General features: G+C 37.0%; 1 protein-coding gene across 3 annotated transcripts in view; it reads right to left on the bottom strand.

Annotated features, from left to right (window-relative positions):
* Positions 1-16,691, bottom strand: part of fbxo41 (F-box protein 41) — a 67,309-nt gene extending 50,618 nt beyond the window's left edge. For 2 of the 3 annotated variants that reach the window (XR_010896783.1, XM_067405062.1), the window contains exons 1-2: positions 15,665-15,732; positions 803-1,790 (exon numbers count right to left, since the gene is read on the bottom strand). Coding sequence is in view for 2 of the 3 variants with exons in the window: in XM_067405062.1 (XP_067261163.1) it covers positions 803-1,521 (719 nt within the window). In the remaining variant the exon portion in view is untranslated. Of the gene's footprint in view, positions 1-802; positions 1,791-15,664; positions 15,733-16,488 lie in introns of those variants that run through there. The other variant, XM_067405063.1, reaches the window with a different exon arrangement.
* Between the last annotated feature and the right edge of the window lie 6,845 nt (positions 16,692-23,536).

A 23,536-nucleotide genomic window follows, 5' to 3' on the forward strand; every position in this document is an offset into this window, starting at 1 on the left:
TTTTTTTGCTCCGGCAAAAAAAAGAAAAGAAAAAAGAAACGTGCTTTTAGCGCCGCTCAGTGGACATTTCGCATCGAAACTGCAGCGATATGTACTCACTGGTACGTATTTCGCGACTCGCGAAAAAGTGCCCACCGGTACGTTTTTGTCATGAGACCAGGTTGGTAGACCCTCAGGAAACACAAGATAGAGAGGAAAGAAATGCAAATACTGCTGAAGGGAGTGAAAGAGCAAACATAAAATGTTTATAGAGATTTCATCAGGATTGACTGAAGACATGAATAATAGTAGGGTAGGTAATATTAATTATAATAGTAGAATATACATAGGTGAATGAAAAATAACACTAGCAATTTTTATATACTGAAGAGCATTTGTGTTGTAAGCTATAAAGTACTATGGGTTGTGGAAGAGCTGTTTTATTTGATATTTATTTATTATGAAGTTTTGCATCTGTATATTATTATTATTATTTACTTTTTTTCTTGTAAATTAATTTTATTCATTAATATCATCTATTTTTTACATTAAAAAAAAGCTTAGCAACGTTTGACTGGTATTGTTGTGTTCTGCATTGTTATGTTTGTATCCAGCTACGCTATACAAATGTACAAATATTTGTTATGCCAATAAAACAAATTAAACTGAATCAGCCATGAACATGAAAGGTCTGCCAGAGAGCAGATTAAGCGTTTGAGCAAAAACGAGGTCCTAGCAGTCGAGCACATTTCTCATTATTTCTTGAAAGAATCAAAGCCACAAGAGGTTGGTCATGAAACAAGATGGAACTGCGGTAACTTACTGTTGTTTGTGTGTGAGCTCTTGCTCCTTATTAACCAGATCCTGCTTAAGGCTGGCCAGCATCTCCACCGACACGTCCACTTGCCGCGAAAGCTCTGTGGCCTTGTCCTCCAGGTCTTGCTTCTCCTGACTGAGCCTCTCACTCTCCAGTTTTGCCTTTTCCAGCTCTGAGCTTTTCCTTTCCAGCTCTGCCTGCAGACGGCCAACACGTGCCGCAATCTTTTGCTCCACCTCCTCCGACAACTTCTCAAGCCTCTCATCCAGCTCGAGCCTCTCAAACGCTCGAGCTTTCAACCGAGCCAGGCCCTCCTCATAAGCCGCCTCCACCGCGCTAGCAGCCACGTTGGCGGCCACCGCCACAGCGTTGTTCCCTGTGGAGGACAAGGCGTCGCCAGAGCTCATGGCTGTCTTCACCAGGATCTCACCCAGGGGAAACTCCACATTGGGCAGGTAGCAAGCAGTAGACGAGGGGGCAAGGCCAAACTCTTCGCCAGAGCAGGGCAACTCGCGGTACGGGAAACGAGATTCGGCGGCGAGGGCTCCGTCGGCCACTAGGGGGAGCAGAGCAGCAGCATCGCATACGCTGTTGGACTTGGACAGCACATACAGGGTCTCGTAGGTGTGGTTGTACTCCAGATGGGCGCGTAGAGAGGACAGACTTCGAAAGCGTTTGTGTTCCCCACAGCGAGGACAACGGTACGGCAGGTCCAAAGAGGCCATTCCACGCTCCCGTGGCTGCCAGGATGGAGCAATCTGCTCACGCCACCAAGCGCTGCCAAGAGCAAGCAGGGACAGCGGCCGGGCACCACAGAGGACGACTCATCTCAGACCCGACGGGTTTGCTACAGGCTGAGCGAGGAACAGGGGATCATCACACATGCTCCTTCTGAGTCACAAGTTCTTAAATTAGTTCTACAGTAAGGTCTTGACTGCTGTTTGGACTCTTTCTGGCACTTAATCTGTCTTCCTCAGGGTCGAAACCTTTCGTCCTAGTAAAAGAAGGAAAAGGAACAACACAAAAAATTTACAAAATTAGGTATGCATACAGTAAGCATTTTGGCATACAAAGCAATAAATGATAATTACTTATATTTTTTAAGCAGATATGCTGGCAGATATCAGTCTACATTTGGTCAATTTGTCAATTTAAATACTGTATAGTGCTTTTCACAATATATTTGTTTAAAGGTGCCCTAGAATTAAAAATTTAATTTACCTTGGCATAGTTGAATAACAAGAGTTCAGTACATGGAAATGACATACAGTGAGTCTCAAACACCATTGTTTCCTCCTTCTTATATAAATCTCATTTGTTTAAAAGACCTCTGAAGAACAGGCGAATCTCAACATAACACCGACTGTTAAGTAACAGTCGGGATGTCATTAATATGTACGCCCCCAATATTTGCATATGCCAGCTCATGTTCAAGGCATTACGCAAGGGCAGAACGTCTGGATGTGCACAGCTGAATCATCAGACTAGGTAAGCAAGCAAGGGCAATAGCGAAAAATGGCAGATGGAGCAACAATATCTGACATGATCCATGATATTTTTAGTGATATTTGTAAATTGTCTTTATAAATGTTTCGTTAGCATGTTGCTAATGTACTGTTAAATGTCGTTAAAGTTACCATCGTTTCTTACTGTATTCACGGAGACAAGACTATTAATTCAGTCTGTATAATTCATAAACACAACTTCATTCTTTATAAATCTCTTCAACAGTGTGTAGTGTTAGCTTTAGCCCGTTAGCCAAGGAGCACTATCAAACTCATTCAGAATCAAATGTAAACATCCAAATAAATACCATACTTACGCGATTAGACATGCTGCACGACGAACACTTTTTAAAGATCCATTTTGAGGGTTATATTAGCTGTGTGAACTGTGTTTATGCTGTTTAAGGCAGTCGTAAGCTCGGGGCAGGGAGCACGAGGATTTAAAGGGGCCGCAGCCTGAATCGGCGCATATTTAATGATGCCCCAAAATAGGCAGTTAAAGAAATGAATAAAAAAAAATCTATGGGGTATTTTGAGCTGACACTTCACAGACACATTCGGGGGACACCTTAGACTTATATTACATCTTTTGAAAACACGTTCTACAGCACCTTTAAATCAGCTTTACTGAAATTCATTATGTTAACGCTTTTTTAATTCCTTAATAAAATCATATGTATACACTAAAAATAAATGTTACAAAATATGTTTTTTTTTTTTTTTTTTTTTGGAGTGATGCAGTAGAAGAACAATTTTTTGGTTCCCCAAAGAACCTTTCAGTGAACTGTTCTTAAAAGAACCATTTTGTCCTGCGAAAAACATTAATAATCTAAAGAAACGTTTGCACTATAAAGAACTTTTTGTGCAATGGAAAGGTTCCAGTGATGTTAATGGTTCTTCATGGAGTCTAGGCATGCTGTGGTAGTCAATATACTGGTGTCATACGGTGTTCGGCCATACACTTATAATATAACTTGCCCACCGCGGCACCGCCCCCACCATTTTGCTTTTTTATACAAATAAAAACCATTTAGTTCAGTTGGACAACATACTCTACAATTATAAACTGAAACTGTCTGCTCTGCTCCATACAGCATGAGCTGCAGAGTTGCAGCAGGAGTCAGATTTCACTTATCACATGACGAGAATAAGGAGAGATGACTAAGACAAGACGATGGTGGAGGGTTTAGTGCAATGATGCTCAACAGATTCTGAGCATCATTGACAAATATTAAAATGTAAAATGTGCTGTTAGTACCACCGTTCCCTATACAAAGAGTATAGTGACTGCGAATATGTAAGCAAAAGTCAAAGTGAGCTCGCATTCAAAAGCTATTTCAATGCCCCATTGATAGTGGTTCCCTGATGCCCACAAATTATACACAGAGTAGGCTAAGTGTGATCGCGAATTCGCCCCCAACCCTGGAGTTATCAGTAATACTGCTGTTGTCGCAAGTTTATTTACTTGTGTGAAAACTTAATCCCTAATGGAGTCATCAGTTCCAATAAAGAACCTTCATTTTTTATTGCAATTATTAATTATTATAGCAGTTATTAATTCATTATGGAGGCCTACTATGAACTAAATATGAACTTGTAGGCCTAGTGATTGACTGTGTGCCATGGACAAAACAAATAATACAAGCTTGGAGATAACATTTTATTTTATTTGTGCTTAACAATATGTATCCCAAGTAGAACTATCTTATCATTTGGCTGTAATTTATTGGTTTAAATATACTGGTCTATTTAATTTATCAGACCAATACAGATGACATTAAAAGGTCACATTTATGGATACCGATACACTCTAAAAAATGCTGGGTTAAAAACAACCCAAGTTGGGTTGAAAATGGACAAACCCAGCAATTGGGTTGTTTTAACCCAGCGGTTGGGTTAAATGTTTGCCCAACCTGCTGGGTAGTTTTATTTAACTCAACTATTGTTTAAAAATTACTGTATTGCTTAATTAAAATGAACCCAAAGTATGTTGGAAATGAACATTTATTAATGTTCAATGAATAATTATTAAACAATAAACATTTATTAAATTGCTTATTAATAAATTTATAATTAATAAACTATTAAATTATTAAATTTATATTAATAAAATATTAAAGCTTACTAATAAACATTCACCTTTTGTCTATTATTGTTGCCTCTAATTGCATCTGTTTTTTAATTTCCCAACTATTTTGGGTTCATTTTAAGCTAGCCATATAGCAATTTTTAAACAATAGTTGGTTTAAATAAAACTACCCAGCAGGTTGGGCAAACATTTAACCCAACCGCTGGGTTTGTCCATTTTCAACCCAACTTGGGTTGTTTTTAACACAGCATTTTTTAGAGTGCATAATTACAAATAATTTTGCAAGTACTGTAATCTTCTGTCACAATATCTTGTGAGTATACATGGCCAATAAAGCTTTGTGATACTGATGTTAAGCAAACTCAGTGAGAACAGTGTGTACAGACATGCCTAAAACCTGACCAATATAAAAAGCTGATGTCAGCTCACAGAAGGCACACATTTATATTTGTCTATTGCAATGTAGTGCAAAGATAAAATTAACCATGGGTTAAATATAAATCTGTTCCTAAATTGGAAATTCTAACCTTGGTCTTTCTTTGGACAATTTCCACTACTCTGCATGCATGAAGTAGAAAAATAAACAGTGCATGGAAGTGTACAGTGATAAAAAATAACCAAATTAAATTAACCACAGGACAATTTAAAGCATGAGTTGAGTAGTACGATTTTAAGTTTGCTAATCTCTCTGAGTTGTTTCAGCCTCTAAGGAACTGAGAATGGACTGATTTAGCTGATTTATCTGAACATTTCAATGCACTAATGGAAATTAACATATTCTGTCCGGACCTCTATCAAGAAAGTATATCTTTCAATATGCCACACTACACAGTCATTACTCAATGTAGTGTCTGGCAGTAGATCAAGGAAAAGTCTCTTAACAACACTGAATCAGACAAGGAAACACCTATTGTGTACAATTAGGAGTTCATATGCCATGACAGTTCATCTAACTATTCCCAAAGAGACACTTCATCAACATAAGACATGTCTAAATGTGTAATGGATCCCAATTAGTGTTCCCCAGTCTTCTATACTCTTCCAATTCCCACCCTTTTCATTCCCACGGTATTGCAAACAATGCAGATAAGAATGGGAATGAAATGGAAATGATGGGTATTTTTTCTGCACATATGATCCTGAAATGAATTTCAGCCAAGGCTCTAGTAAAAGAGAGAGTTATATATTCATTCAACTAGGGATTAGACGTGCACAATTCCCCAAAATTAATCCAAGATACTGAATCAAATAATCTGCCATGGCAGGTCATGAGCAGTGCATTTAGCAAGCAATATCATGGAGTACAAGTGGTTTAGCCACCACTAAATTGTCCAGCAGTCTTGACTCTAAAAGTTTATTTCTCATTTGTGTTCTAAGCCTGGAACTAGGGCTGCACAATATTAAAGAAAAATGCAATAACTTGTTAAATAATGCGATATTCGATTTGCAATACGAGAATGCTTCAAGTGTGCAAAATAAATGTTAGCGTTTCAGGTAGGCCTACATTAGGTTTATTAAAAATAAAACTCTGGTTGGTCTTCACTGTATGAAATAAATATATACTGATTCAGCCAAGAGCAGTGAGTGATTTTCTTTGTCTATTGACGATTGATTAACATTAAGCACACAGACGGAAGCTGGTTTATTAGGCTGCTGTCACTTTAACGTTTGCTTTCTTTCTCAACCGTTTAGTCCACTTAAGACATAACTGACTGTGTTTATGTGAATACTCAGCAAGATGGGCATTTTGACATCATTTTGCATGTATCTGGTCAAATGCTGTGAAAGAGACTTGAATTCGGGATCACACGCTGTCTGAGAGGTGGCTTTCTGTGTGCATGAGTACTTCATTTATTTCATTTAATAACATTAACCATGTCACACATATGTAACAGTCATTTGTAGGGCTACACAATGTGATGTCTACTATAGGGATCCTTATTCCGTATGGACCATACACCACGGTTCAAAATGCAAGTGATTCTCTGTTTAATTGCAAAGTTTGACCATCATGGAATTAAAGTTTATCATTTGAACGCATACTAGGCATTTAGGTCCTGTCAGTTTAAACATTTAAATGATTTTAAACCATTTGAGCGCAAGATGGCGAGAAAGAACTCTTCTGAACACACGCGCGCACATCCAGAGCCGCGCAGACGCACGTGAACACCGAATGCCGTTCTCTTCCGCGTCTATTTGTGCCTGAACGGACACATACATGCAAAAACATGTATAAATGCACATAAAAGATCGCCTATCACCATAAACACAATTGATTATGGCTTAGGGTGAATGAAACAATTGAGAAAGAAAACCGGATGTGTAACAGTATTTTGGATCCGCGCCGCGCAGTCTTAAAGTGACAGAAGCTCCTGCTGGTTTCTGTGTCATGAATGTTAATCAAACAACAAAAGACAGAGAAAAATCACTTTTGTAGTTTTAACACAGAATAATTTTGTTTAATTTATACAGTGAGAATGCAGTGATATTTTAAAATTGATCAATCAATTTCTGTACCTGAATACTGATATAAAGCACTGTTTATTTCATTTGTATATTTGTTCTATTATATTTATCTATGATTGTAATTTGCTCATTATTTTCTATGTGCATTCACTCACCTACAAAATCACCCCAATCATCCTAGAATGATTAATTCTTTCCAAATAGAGCTATTCAAGTCATCTGATTTTTTTTTCATATCGCAATATATATTGCAGAAAAACAAAATATAGCAATGTCAGTTTTTCCAATATCAAACAAAACAAAACAAAAAAAGTCTTATAAAAATTTTTTAAAAACAAAATATATGATATATAAAACATACACTACCATTATTTTTTATTTTTTATTTTTTTAAGAAATGAATACTTAAAATCTGTAAGGATGCATTAAAGGGTTAGTTCACCCAAAAATGAAAATTCTGTAATTTATTACTCATGTCGTTCATCTTCGGAACACAAATAAAGAATTTTTTGATGAAATCCGAGAGGTATATGACTCCTCCATAGCCAGCAATTTAACCACAACTTTCAAGGTCCAGAGAGGTACTAAAGACATTGGTAAAATAGTCCATGTAACTGCAGTGGTTCAACCTTAATTTTATGAAGCAACAAGAATACTTTTTGTGCACAAAAACAAAACAAAAATACTGTGTTCTGAAGATAAACAAAGGCCTTATGGATGTGGAACGACACAAGGGTGAGTAATTAATGACAGAAATTTCATTTTTGGGTGAACTAACCCTTTAAGTGTCACTTAAGACTTTAGCATTGTTACAAAACAATATAATATAATATTATAATTGCTGTTTTCAACATTGATATTAATAATAAATGTTTCTTGAATACAGAATATTTTCTTGAAATCAGAATATTAGAATGATTTCTGAAGGATCATGTGAAAGTAATGATGCTGAAAATTCACCTTTGTCATCACAGGAATGGATGAGCAGATGGACTATATATAGAGATCAGAAGCTCCAAATCAAAAAGTTCATTTAATGATGAATTTACATCAGACAACACCCTACTAACAAGTGATTTTAAACCACGAATCTGATTTCTGTTGTTCAGGATGGTCTGTTATGATGATTTTAGACTAGTCAGTTACCTGATTAAACCATAAGACCAGTAATCCACCTTGGCCTGGTTTACAACTATTTAAGTGACCACACTCCAGGAATTTAGTCTGAGGTAATAAATGGAGTGTGATTTCAGAAGGAGTGACATTGAGCTGGGTTGACTGGACTATATCTCATTGCAGAAAAAGTGAAAGAAGGAAAACAAATCTGACAACATGCTTAAAGAATCATGTCAAAATCTAGACCGCATCTGCAGTCCTTGGCTCACCAAATCACGTTTGGTTACCTTAGTGGCGTTTCTATCCCACAGGGTACAAAACATGGGCTATTGCCCTGAGGATGCTTGCTGATTTAAGGGCATCATCATTATGTCATCTATTGTGACACACATTTTAAAGTGCAGAAATACACGCGAATCCTCAACCTGTGCAATCATATTCATTATATGGATGTCTTCATATGTCATTCTGTCAGGAGTGCACATCATTATAGGCACTTGGTATCGTTCTTGGTCTGTTTCTATTGTGCCACAAATGATCTCTGTCTGGGTTTGTCTCTCTCTATAACCTCCTTCCTCTTTTAGCTGAGGAGACAGAGAAAACCTTTTCATTACTAAGGGGGCTTGAAGACTCTCTCATCTCAGATCTGTAATGGGATAACAAAAGACTTCTGATTAAGGCCTTCTTAACATGCATTAGCAGCAAAAACATAACTAAAACCATTAAAGGGCTCTTTTAACAACAGCCATTTAAGCCTGAGATATAGCCCAGTGCTATCAGAGGTTAGAAAGAGCGGCTACATCACGATCAACATTCTTGCAATCAGCTCTGACCTTGATGACAGAGAGCCGTTTGAATCTTGCAGAGAAACTGCTGCTTTCAAGATGGAGGTCCATTGTTGCCAGGGATACAAGCTCAGAATGAGAAGCACAGTAATAAATGGATACAAACAAGCCAGCCAGTAATGATGAATCCTCAGAGAGAGGTAACAAGGAAAGAAGGATGGGGTGGATAAGTCAAAGAACGCAGGACGAATGCTGGAATGGACTGAGAAGAGAGTAAATGACACTGGATTCGTTTTCATAGAGATGGGCGTATGCAGAGAATATGTTCCAATCACTGAAAGAATGAGAATATTGTGACATATATATTTGCAATAGGGATATATTGTTACTTTTTTGGTTATTGGCTGAATTTTTGTATTGATTATATACGTTTAATTATATATGTTGTGATTTAGATTGCCTTTACTGTCATCTAATGCTCACTTAGGGTGTGTTCACACTTGTAGTTTGGTTCTCTTGGTTCTTTTGGTCCAGACCAGAAAAGAAAATGAAACATTTAGTCCTGGTTCGCTTAGTGTTCACATTGTCATTTTTAACACCAAACCTAAAGATACAAATAAAGGAAAGAGAAAAAAATGTTTTAATGACATATATTTTGTGAAGTAACTTACCGAACATCCAAAACCATGCTGTGTGCTGGGCTTATTTAAATGAACCGCACTAACAGAGCAATCACACAGTTCGTTTTAATCAAAGCAAACCTGCCAAGTGTGAACACACCCTTAAAGGTAACATTTAAAAATGCTAATGATTTAACAACACTGTCAAATATATTCTTTATTTAATTCACTTGTAGCATTTAAAATGACAGATGTGTTTATTTTTTAATTGTAATTTATTTTGACAAAATATAGTATAGATTAAAAAAAGTATAGACCTTAATATCAGCTATTTATTGGTTAACATTATCACTATCATACTTGATATCAGTTCATCACTGATTTTCAAGGCAGAAATATGCATAGTTTGTTCATGTTTCTGCTTTGCCTTCCAACAAATGAAAAGCCACACCAAATCTCATTGGACCTCTTGCTCATGTTTAATAAACAAGGCACATGGACTGGAAGTGATTGAAGAAAAACCATAAAAGGGATTGTATCTAAAAAGTATCAGGGACATTGTGAAATTACATGTTGTGAGAAAGCACACAAATAATAGCGAGGCCTTATTTTTAGTGTTCTGCGATTTTGTTACGTCGTTCATAACTTTCAATTTGTGGATGGAAAAAAAAATGATTGTTACATCGTGACTGGTTGAGACACGGTTTTAGCATTTTACTGAAAGGTTCATACATATGCAAATCACATGTGTCCACGTCATTAGGCGTTATTATATCAGGTCATGGTGAGCAATGTTCTCTGTATTTTTATGCCACATCAGTGTATTACATAATTTTCAGGATGACATCTTTGAATTCTATTCATGGAATAGAAAGAGGCTTTGTACAAGCTGAATGCTGTCATTTCATCCATTGAGCCAACACAATGACATTTTTTTATTATTTACTTTTTATGTCTAGGAAAATAAACTGAACAGTCATATTATTTGTAAGCCTATATTATTCATATTATTAGGCCCAGAATAACATTTTGTCTGATCCTTGTTACCTAAATGTATAATGCATTTCACATTTTTATTTATGAAGTGACCTCTCTTAAACTGCTACATCGACAGCTCATAGCACTCATTCTCATCTCTGGAACTGCTGGTTTCTCCACAGAGAGTAAAGCCACAAACGCTAGCATGATCACACAATGCCCCTGTGACTTAAAAGTAGTAGCCAACATAGCTCACCCTTTACAGTCCATTGTAATTTGGATCATAAATCTACTTTCAGCAAAAAAAAGAATGACAACAGGCAAATAACTCTGACTCTATTTGATATAAAGAGAAAAGCACCAAGCTACACTGCAACACAATTCCAATAGAATATTAACATTCAATAAACATACTTTTCTTTTCTTTTTTTAATCAAGGTACACTATAATTTTTTTTTTAAGTCAATGAGTCAATACATCATTAAGCCTTCTTCTAAAACATGTTTTTGTCTTACCCTGATTCACCATGGTAAGCTTATTATAAGTGCTTATAGTTACTGTTGGGTGGTTTTCGCAAGAAATTGCATACATGCGTCACTCGCCCATGTGTGTCTCATCATTCCCGTAAATTGACGTGTGTATGGTGTTGGAGTGGCATAGGTTAGTTGTCACAATGAGTGAGAAAGGTTGACATGGAGCAGCTAAATCTTGAACTTCTGAGGAATCACCCATTTTAAAAAGACACCGAACAGAGGAGAGTCTGCTGGCAAAAAGAGAACACGACAGAGCTCGTGTTAAAAGGAGAATCAACACTGGCTTTCGGTGATTTTTCATTACTCAACGAGTGAGTAAGGTATTTTATTGAACAGATAAATTACCATATGTAACCTTCTAACAGGGTTCTTTTTAAAGCATTCTCTGTTGTGAAGGGTCATTCCATTATGGGTTGTTGTAGCACTGTGCTGGAATTTATTTGCAAGGAAGTACCGTGTAATGGGTATAGAAACAGTAACGTCTTTAGCTAGTCAGCTTGAGATTCTTTCTATCTAAACTGGTTATATCTGTCAAGCCAAGTAGTGAATGTTTCATGAGCAGTAAAATAATCTCTCTTTTTTAAGTTATGAGAAAGAACCATATTAATCCACATAGTCATGCAGAGCCGAAGCACATCCAAAACAATGTTCTTGTTTTTTAACCACTAGAGGGCTACTAAAAGTTACATAGTGAATCTTTAAGGACTTATTTTTTTGCATTGGAAAAAAAAAAAAAAAAGCTACAGAATTACTGCCCCACCCAATCTTATAGTTTAAATAAGAAATAAAAAAGAAAAGAGCTCAATATGCAAATTTAAGCACAAAGTGTGTACCTGAAAACTCAATTTACATAAGGCATAATTCATAATACATATTTATGATCTTATTGTGCACATTTCATTACATAAAAATAAATTTGTTATGCCTCTGAAATCATTTTCCCAATAGTGCCAATCTGTCTTAATTTTCAAATCAATTCAATCAATTCTCAATTAATAAAATCAAGCGCCCAGAAATGCATTACAGAAGGGTCAGTCGATTACAAGCGGTTTTTAATTTTCATAATTTATTTCAGTGCGAATACCTCTATGTATTGATATTGCAAAACCACCATTTTTTTTTATTTTATCAGTCTTGGTTTAATCACAGCAGCCATCTTTGTGTTATAGCTACAGACATTTACAGAAAACTCCAGTATCTCTCATTAGGATGGTCCAAGCTTCTTGAAACACAAATGATCTACTGAGCACATCTGACTTCCATTAAACCACTTGAAACAGACTAGAGTAAAACGGGTTGTCAATGCCATTTCAAGTATAGGAAAGAAGGTAATATAAACTTGAGGTCCTTGTAGGAATAGGCTATAACATGAAGGAGCAAAACCAGAAGAGCCAGCTGGCATAGTAGCAGAATCACAAGGACAATGCTACTGCTTGTATGAAGCATGCAAAAAATCTGCTGAACTGAAGACAGTGAAGGCCAAGGCTGCTCAGGATGGCCGATTCCAAAAAATGTTGAAGCCCCACTGGCGAAAGACTTGTCTGGCTACTATTGATCCATGGGATTTCACTGAGCCAATTATCCCTCATTACCCACAGCTCATCACATGCCACTAGTCTGGGAAGACATCCCAATAAAACACTAAAGGCCCCCTCACACTTGCATTTCTGTATCACTAGCTGATGCAGGCCAATCGATTTCACAATTATGTTATTTTCCATACAGGTTAGCAAACATCCACATCCACTGAGTGCACTGTGTGCTGTGGTTCAGTTGTTAGGAAGGACACACACTAAAATTACACATTATTATTGTGTTAACAGATGCAATTAACAAACATAACTACTGCATTATCTCGCCTCTGTGTGTTTTCCATTTAGATATTTGAGTTTAATCACCATCAGTAGCCTGTGGTCAATCCTCTGTGCACTTTGAACACGTTTACACTGCTCTCTGAAGCACACTGTATAAACAGTGTATGATTTACTTTAAAAACTATTTTTACTCAGAAAGTGCAAGTAAATTTAGCAAATAATGTTAGACAATGGCAAGTAATACATTGAATTAATCATAATTGTTTTTAAATGTCAAAACACACTCCAATAATATTCAAAAAACCTCAGTGAAAACATTTTTACAGGACAGATTTGGTCAATTTGAACCATTATGCACATTTGTGAAACACAAAACACAGCCAAGAGCCAACTGGGAACTCTCTGGAATTACACTTTGTGCAGCTCTGCTAAAACAATATTCCATTATTTTCCCCCCAACTGAACTGATTTAATTGAATCTGTCAGGCTTCCTAATCAGCTACCTAAAGGGGCAGAAATAAGATACTTTTATGACCCTGTTTACCAACATTCATTTACAATGATCTGATCGATGTGGTGCGCACTAAATACAGTGTCAGGGTCCAAAAAGTTGTGTGATCTGAAACACCGAATGATCACTGAAATGTTTGTGACTACATGTCATCTGTAGTGTAAAAGTTAATGCATTCTAGACAAAATGAACGATGGCATACTCACCTGTCAATCACTGCACTACAGAAATGGTTTTAAAAATTATAGGGCCTACTGATAAATGTGTAATTTGAAAGGGCTCAAAGTTACTTTGGATCCTGTGTCAAATCAGTAAATGCAATGTATAGCCAAAAATGTAATAGTATATGATATTAAAATGTGTCTTTATTGTATGTTTCAGGACTAAACCCATTTTTACACAGGAGGACAACAATAACTGATCCCATAAACCCTGTCAAAACTCTACTTCCTTCAAACAATAATTACAGAATTCAATATCCTTACAAGGTCTTATAATGCAAATATTTTTAGATTCGTTTTGTTAATTTTAGAAAGCAACTTGTTACGCATTTCCCTGACAGAACACGTGAAATCTGAGAAAACGTGACTCCATACAGGAGGTAAACAAACCAGTAGTGGGTATGTTTGAGTTCAATAGCAGATCAGACACAGGGGACCACCAATGTCAGAAGCAGCAAACAATACTATGTCTCACTGTCATTTCTCATTAACTCGTATTAACATCTGCAGAGCTAAAAAAAGAGGCAGCCCTGAAAAATACTCCATGTCCTGCAGATTCTTCAGTTCTCAAGCATGTTTGCATATTTGAACCCTTTCCAGCAGTGACTGAATGATTTTAAGATCCGTCTTTTCACACTGAGGAGAATTGAGGGATTCAAACACAACTATTAAAAAAGGTTCAAACATTCACTGATGCTCCAGAAGGAAACACGATGCATTAAAAGCCGGGGGGTGAAAACTTTTTGAATTTGAATAACGAGGTATATCGATTTTGAATATCTATCTTCTTTTGCTTCCGAAAGGAAGTACTACATAAAACAAATCTTATATTTAAACAAAATAAGAAAAAGTTTTCACTTAATGCATCATGTTTCCTTATGGAGCATCAGTGAATATTTGAACCTTTTTTAATAGTTGTGTTTGAGTCCCTCAGTTGTCCTCAGATGGATCTCAAAATCATTCAGTCACTGCTGGAAAGGGTTCAAATATACAAAAAATGCTTGAAAACTGAGACTCATGAACAGCCATCACAAAACAAACAAAAAAAAGCAGTCGTAGATCATTCAGGAAACCACACAGTATTAAGAATCAGGGGTATGCAAACTTTTAAACTGGGTCATTATTTTATTTTTTTTGTCTTGTGGATTATATGCAAACATCTTTCATGTAAAATATCTTACTCAGGACAGTACTATATAAAAAATAACATGCATTTTGTATGATCTCTCTTTTTTTTCTTTTAAATTATTCACATTTTCAAAGATTCTGCAAGGGGTATATAAACTCGAGCTCAACTGTATCAGTAATTAAATGCAAATTGGATGAAATAAGTACAATTACACTGCAGTTTGTAAGTAAAGATAATTGTTTTGACCAACACTAGTATTCTATTTAGTTATCAGTTCTTTATTTTCAATAAATACCGACCATTTGCATAACTGCATTATGCCTCATACACCATTCAAAAGGAAGTAACAGTGTTCACAGGTAAAGTGTCTTAATTGTTTGCATAATTACTCAACTTTTTACTCAACAAAACGAACTGGAAGTAAAACTGCAAAAAAAAGTGTCGATAAACTAATTAAACTCCATTAGCCTACTATTAACTGTCCACACTATCATCCAGACAAGGAAAAGGCCGGCGACATTATGGCCATGTTTACGTAGGCAGCAGAAAATGCTGCCTAGTTAGGCAGCTCACTAGGTTTTAAGATACAACCTATCATTTCACAGGGGATCTCTCCCTAAATGATCAGGATTGCGCTCCGTGTCATTGACAGCTGATGCGGTCGTGGGCAAACATGTCATGTAAGATAAGGGTGGAGGTACTAAATAATCAGAAATGGAGCTCATGTTCTCGTTCTCTTGGGTAAGTGGATGTGAGAAATGATACCGCATGCGGCTCTATCTCTTTTCAAATTAACCTGGAGATGCCACATTTTATGAGACTAATAATAATAATAACGCAATTCAAGCATAACGACCATGGGCATATATTTGGAGGTATGTTACCTCGCTGCAAATTCGTGCCCGACGGCGCAACCGCGGTTCAACAGATTTTCACCATTTTTCTCCAATAACGTAGGCGAGTCGCGGTACAAATCCGTCTCCTCGAGCCCCTTACATGACCGCCGCTTGCTAATATCAGCAATACCTCTGCCTAGAAACACACCGTTCCCATTGTCACCATCCAAAACATGTTACATGTGTCAGAAAGTGTGCCTCTCACCTCGCAGATCTGTGCCCATTTTCCGCCCGTGCCCAGCAGCAGCCGCTCCAGCAGGATGACGTCACGAGCGCCACTCTCTGCAGCAGAAGACGAGCGCGAACACGCGTCGCGTAGCGCAGGGAAATAATAAAAAAGGGGCGTGTGTGACGCTCACCGCAGCGAGCAGAATACATGCCCTACTTGTCCTGCCTGGAGTCGGGGTTTGAGGTGACTGTGATTCAGCTTTTTTAAAGCTGTGTATTGAAGATAAAAAGCATTAACTGCGGATTGTTTTATCGTCAGGCTGAAAATGAAGGTACGCCACACAGCGTAGGCTACATTTTATGTGTTTATCACATTCAGTCGCCATATGGCAAGAGGTTTTTCATACAAAGACTCCCAAATTGCTAAAATATAATTATTCTTGCATAAATACCTATGTATACTTCGTAAGGAAAGTATTGAATGTGTTAGGCTATTGTGATGACAAAATTAAATATTGCCTTTTATAGTATTGCCATAGCCAAAAGCAGATTGTTAAAAATATTATCTGGACAGTATTATCTTATTTAAATATTATTTTATTTACTTTGTATTAAGTTGACAGTGTATGTTTTACACACTAGGCCTATAAACGTCAATATAAATATGTTCAGCTCAGCTGAAATGTTTTGGATAGCAGTTTTAGCCTACAAAGAATAGCATTACAATCAACAGAGTGCCTACTAGAAACTTTTTAGCTCAACTGGTACAGCATGGCGCTACAGCAAACGCAACGGTTCGTTTCTCAGGGAAAACACACATGCTGATTAAAATAAAAAATAAAATAAAAAAGTGCTGCTTACCTCAAATGCACAGTAGCTCACTCTGGACAAACCATTCACCAAATTTAACCTAGACACTGCGGTGCATTCCAAGCTTCCTTTCCCGACCTGGACGTGCATATTAAAGGAAAGATTCTCCTGAATTGAAGTCAAAAGGAGATGTAGGCTAAATCAATTACTTATTAACGTTGTTCAGAAACTATAGGCTTAACATTTGCTATGTGTGCCGCTGAATAGAAAATAATGTTTCAAACTTGTCTAATCTGTGGCCTGTTGTCTTCCTCAACAGGTTTGTTGTTTGACAATGTTAAACAGCTGATCAAATATGCGCAGTGCAGAGATTGAGAAGCAACCTTACAGTTTGAACCTTGAAACAAAGAGCAAAAACTTGGAGGACATCATTACAGTTAGACAACAGTAGGACATTAGCGCCATCTTGTGTTTGCAATATAAATACGCACTCTATCTATCTATCTATCTATCTATCTATCTATCTATCTATCTATCTATCTATCTATCTATCTATCTATCTATCTATCTATCTATCTATCTATCTATCTATCTATCTATCTATCTATCTATCTATCTATCTATCTATCTATTCAGTAGTACTTCAACCAAAGTCCACTATGAGCACAGCATGTCATAACATACATGATCTACAGTAACAGGTATTTCATCAGACCTTCATCAGTTCCCTTAACCTCATCCGTTCTCTTACAGATAACAATGTTCTATCTTGTTATCTGCAAGGAAACATGGCTGTGTGCGTTCTGGTGTCCTCGAATAGCCTTTTTAATGAGACCAGTAATTCCTAAACACCTGCTGCATATGAAACACTGTCATCTTCAGTACTGCTCAATTAAAGGAAGTGTTCTCCATCTAACCCTTCCACGCACACACACACATACACATACACACACATTCTCTCTACAGTCTTTTTAATTCAGACATTTCAAAAAGTGACAACCACACTATGGGCTAATTACTAGCCTGTCATCTACCTTTGTATTTTGATGGATTCCATTCATGACGTGCTGTGCTTTTCCATAGCTTTTTAGCAATAAATGCTTACTGAGGATATTATTAGCTTCTGTTTGCTTAGCAACGATAGCATGTGTCTGAAATGTGTCGGTTTTTTTCTCTGTAATTTAAACACTGAGACATTGGAGACATGCAGGATTGGAGCTAAGCAAGAAATTAGAATGAAATCTCTTAGCATAAACTGAGCATGATTGTGTATTTGTGTGTAAATGGTATGTTCAGCATGACAATAAAATGTGCATTGCTTTAAAAGCCAAATGGAAATCAATACATCTGCAAACAATATGCATTACTCACATCCTGTATTACAAGGGTACTATCAACAGGGGACAGCAAAAGATAGAGCTTCTCAAAGGGGAGAAACAACTGCATGTTCCACAACCACAAAAAGGCTGTTGCATGTTAAGTGAATGAGATCAGGAAAAAAGAAATATGAATCTACACACAGTACAACTACTTCAATATTGTGTGCTAGTTTATATTACCATTATATTTATTGCAGGAAAATATTTTTTTATACACAGTTAATAAAATTAAATATAAATGCAAAGTGTAAATATATTCTCAGTTTCATTCTTAATATATTACTGGGGGGAAAAAGGAAATTTTAGGAAGATATATGCAATATTCACATCAATAGGTATATTTGTCATTGACCAGTCAACAGATAGACTGAGACACCTAAAATAAAAAGCCATTAAAAATCTAATCATTTTAGACTTTGGGGGGTTGAGACCAAGACGACAAGACCAAGACCAAGGCAAGTCGAGACCGAGTCAAGTCCAAGACCAGACTAGCACTCCTCAAATTCATCTGAAAGATCCACATTTACTGCCTGAGAAATTATTTTTTAATCAATAATAACAATTAGAATAATAAGTCACTATAGAGCTGTTAATCAATTGAAATTACTAAAAACAAAATTCATCTTTATATATATACACAGTGGCATGCAAAAGTTTGGGAACCCCTTGCAGAATCTGTGAAAATGTGAATAATTTTATCAAAATAAGAGAGATCATACAAAATGCATGTTGTTTTTTTATTTAGTACTGTCCTGAGTAAGATATTTTACAAAAAAATATGTTTATATATAGTCCACAAGACAAAAAAAAAATAGCTGAATTTATTCAGATGACCCCGTTCAAAAGTTTGGGAACCACTGATTCTCAATACTGTGTGTGGTTACCTGAATGATCTACGACTGTTTATGTTCTGTGATGGTTGTTCATGAGTCCCTTGTTAGTCCTGAGCAGTTAAACTGAGCTCTGTTCTTCAGAAAAATCCTCCAGGTCCTGCAGATTCTTCAGTTTTCCAGAATCTTTTGCGTATTTGAACCCTTTCCAGCAGTGACTGTAGGATTTTGAGATGTGTTTTCATACTGAGGGACTCAAACACAACTATTAAAAAAGGTTCAAACATTCACTGATGCTCCAGAAGGAAACACGATGCATTAAAAGCCGGGGGTGAAAACTTTTGAACAGGATAAAGATGTCCAATTTTTTCTTATTTTGTAAAAAAAAAAAAATAATAATAATATATATATATATATATATATATATATATATATATATATATATATATATATATATATATATACACACATGTATATACATATATATATATATATATATATATATATATATATACACAGTCAATAAAATTAAATATAAATGCAAAGTGTAAATATATTCTCTGTTTCATTCTTAATATATTACTGGGGGGAAAAAAAAGAAATTTTAGGAAGATATCTGCAATATTCACATCAATAGGTATATTTGTCATTGACCAGTCAACAGATAGACTGAGACACCTAAAATAAAAAGCCATTAAAAATATATATATATATGTGTGTGTTTGTGTGTGTGTGTGTGTGTGTGTGTGTGTGTGTGTGTGTGTGTGTGTGTGTGTGTGTGTGTGTGTGTGTGTAATATATATATATATATATTTTTTTTTTTTTTTTTTTTTTTTTTTAATTTAGTACTGCCCTTAAGAAGCAACAAAAGACACTTAAATGTTGCCAGAAGACAAATTAAGTAATTTACCTTGATCTTCAAATTCAAAAGGTTTTCACCCCTCGGCTCTTTATGCATCGTATTTCTTCCTGGAGCATCAGTGAATGTTTGAACAGTGAATGTCCCTCAATTGTCCTCAGTGTGAAAAGACAGATCTCAAAATCCTACAGTCACTGCTGGAAAGGGTTCAAATATGCAAAAGATGCTGGAAAACTGAAGAATCTGCAGGACATGGAGGATTTTTCTGAAGAACAGAGCTCAGTTTAACTGCTCAGGACAAACAAGGGACTCATGAACAACCATCACAAAACAAAAAAACAGTAGATCATCCAGGTAACCACACACAGTATTGAGAATCAAGGGTTCCCAAACTTTTGAACGGGGTCATTTGAATAAATTCAGCAATTTTTTTGTGGACTATATATAAACATATTTTTTGTAAAATATCTTACTCAGGACAGTACTAAATAAAAAAAAAAAAAAAACATGCATTTTGTATGATATCTCTTATTTTGATAAAATTTTCACAGATTCTGCAAGGGGTTGCCAAACTTTCGCATGCCACTGTGTATATATAGCATATATTATTGTTGTGTGTGTGTGTGTGTGTGTGTGTAACATATATTATATAACTACAAAATTTTATGTTAGATGCAATTAATTGATTTGACAGCACGAATATATACAGTATCTCACAAAAGTGACTACACCCCTCACATTTCAGCAACCATATATGTTCTCAAGGGACAATACTATAGAAATGAAAATCGGATATACTTTAGAGTAGACAATGTGCAGCTTGTATAGCAGTATAGATTTACTGTCCTCTGAAAATAACTGGCAACAAAAGTGAGTACACCCTGAACATGTCAAAACTGTGTCCAAAGTGTCAATATTTTGTATAAGCAACATTGTTATTTAGCACTGCCTTAATCCTTGTGGGCATGGAATTCACCAGAGCTGCACAGGTTGTTGCTGGGATCTTCTTCCACTTCTCCATAATGACATCACGGAGCTGCTGGCACATGGCGCTTCTCCACCTCCCGCTTGAGGATGCCCCAATAGGGTTCAGGTCTACAGACATACTTGGCCCAGGGTTTCCGTTGTCCGGTAATTACCGGACATTGGCCGGGAAAAAAATTAAATGTCCGACAAAATTAAATCTCTCCGGTCAAATTGTCAGATTAAAACTGCCTAATAATCCCGGCCCCGCCCCCTAACACAATCTGAATCGACCGTTTGAAAGTTTTTAAACAACATGCATGTTGCATTTCAAATAAATCGTTCTCACCTATTATATTATCATATAGCTCTCCAAGAATATGCAGAACCACCAGCGATCAGAAGGATTATTTGCCATTTTACAAGCCTTGAGTCTGCGGACACCGCTCCTCTTATCGATACCGTAAGCCTGCGACGTGATGCCCTCGCTGTCATGACAGCGCTCCGTGGCTATGGAGGATTGCATTTCTCCACAGCCTGCGAAGTCCTCATATGTGATTTCAACGAAATGTATCCAGAGTGGACCAAGCTCGCCAAGATAGCCTGTGTAATCCCTATCTCGATTATTCCTGCAGAGAGGGGGTTCTCGCTGCAGAATCGGAAGCAGCGAAGTCGCCTTGCGGAGAACAAGGTTACGCGGCTTATGCGCATTGTAAGTTGTGGAGAGACACTGGGAAGTTTTGATTTTAAGTCGGCAGCTGCACAATTCAGCACTGCAAAAAAGTGTAAAAAGTAGCCAAAAATGACGCGAGACAATGTTATAGGCCTATAGTCATTTGTTTGTTCAAGTTCATTTGACAAGGAGTCATTTCACACGGTGGCCAATTTAAATGTTACCAGCTAAATGAGACATACTGAGTTTATAATTAAGTTTGCTTGAGTAAAAACAATATTCGGATATTTTATGTGGGGAAGGGGGGTTGGTTTGTTAAACTATGAAATGTGAAACCATAGTAAAAAAAACAATTGGTTGATTATTGACGCCAATCGGACGTTGATGTTTTTTTGTGTTTTTTTTCGCCTATTTGAAAGTTAGGCTAATAAACATGTTGCATATACGGCGCTATTATGTCATTTTTTAAGTTACATAAACTGCTTTCAGCTTTCCTCAACTTGACTAATTAAGAGGCGATATTTGACCGGCATATCATCAAAATGTCCGGAAAACGAAACCTCTGCCGGTCACTTTGACCGGCACCATTTTTTTCTAGCGGAAACTCTGACTTGGCCTCTCTATCGCCTTCAGCTTCCTCAGCAAGGCAGTTGTTATCTTTGCGGTCATTATCATGCTGTTCAGCCCAGTTTCTGAATGGAGGGCATCATGTTCTGCTTCAGAATGTCGCAGTGCATGTTGGAATCCATGTTACCCTCAATGAAACAGAGCTCCCCAGTGCCAGCAGCACTTATGCAGCCCCAGACCATGATGCTACCACCACCTTGCTTGACTGGTAGGCAAGACAAAATTTTCTTGGTACTCCTCACCAGGGCGTCGCCACACATGTTGGACACCATCTGAGCCAAACAAGTTTATCTTAGTCTCATCAGACCACAGGGCATGGTTCCAGTAATTCATGCTCTTGGACAGGTTGTCTTCAGCAAACTGTTTGTGGGCTTTCTTGTGAGCCAGCTTCAGATGAGGCTTCCTTCTGGGACGACGGCCATGCAAACCGACTTGTTGCAGTGTGCGGCATATGGTCTGAGCACTGACAAGCTGACCTTCCGCTCCTGGGTAGGGTTGCACCAGCCGTTCGTAAGTTCTTTCTTAAATTGGAACGTAAAGTCCACACTAGTGGCTTAGTAACTACTAGCTAGTTTGTAACTAACGCTGTACTTTATTCGGTTGCACCATTTGTTCTTAAGGCAGAACGTAGCTAGTAGCTCGTAAGGTCTCCGTAAAGTAATGCGTAGTCGCATAATATGACGTTTACCTTCAGTTATCCTTCAAATACAGGAGCAGAAGTTGTTGAAATTCCGTGAATTTCAGTTTATCCTTCATTCTGACTTATTTTGCCTCACGTAGCTAACAGTAAAAATAAGTTCCCATTAAATATAATAGCCTTCTAGCTACTTAATCATAAATGTTTTTATATGTAAATAACATTCAGAAACTGTATTTGAAACGAAATTAATAAGGATCAATAAATAAATACTGAAACAACAACAAAAACATAAGAAATTACATTTATTGATTATGACTGATTTTATTTGACATGCACAACACGGAGTGATAGGACCGATGCACACAGCGGTGCGCTGTTTAACGGGTTCGTGTTGAAGAGTGTCTAACAAAGTAATCTTTTCACATGATGTTCTCTCTCTTAAAATTTAAGAGAGTGTAAATGTCAGCAGCATCATATATGTGTAAAGAATGAAGTCTGTCAGGTAAAACAAGAGCTTATTGATGCAGTTCAGTCAGTCTGCTATTTTATTCCAACCGTTACTCCTGATAGGAGGCTTCCGTAAATATTTAGTGTATACGTAGAGTTACGCTTCAACTAAGTTTAATGGTGCAACACAAAAATAGTGCCCATTTACGTCAAAACTAGTCTACGTTGTAACTTGCGCACAGCTGGTGCAACTGGCCCCTGCAACCTCTAAAGCAATGCTGGCAGCACTCATGCATCTGTTTTTTGAAGCAGCTTCTGCACCTGCACGAGGACACAACTTCTTTGATTCAACTTCTTTGGCCTGTTCCGAGTGGAACCCATCTTGGAAAACCTCTGTATGACCCTGGCCACTGTACTGTAACTCAGTTTCAGGGTGTTACTGATCTTCTTATAGCCTAGGCCATCTTTGTAGAGAGCAACAATTCTAATTCTCAAATCTTCAGAGAGTTCTTTGCCATGAGGTGCCATGTTGAACATCCAATGATCGATATGAAAGAATTGTACTCAAAGCACCCAATTTTAACTGCTCTAATACAAGATCCACACATTTGTATGGTCCTGTCAAGCAGACAAAAACATGAACATGATGAATAGGACATGTGGCTTTGCATGGTTAAACAA

This window comes from Chanodichthys erythropterus, chromosome 12 (genome assembly GCF_024489055.1).
Source record: "Chanodichthys erythropterus isolate Z2021 chromosome 12, ASM2448905v1, whole genome shotgun sequence".
In the NCBI taxonomy this organism is placed as follows: Eukaryota; Metazoa; Chordata; class Actinopteri; order Cypriniformes; family Xenocyprididae; genus Chanodichthys; species Chanodichthys erythropterus.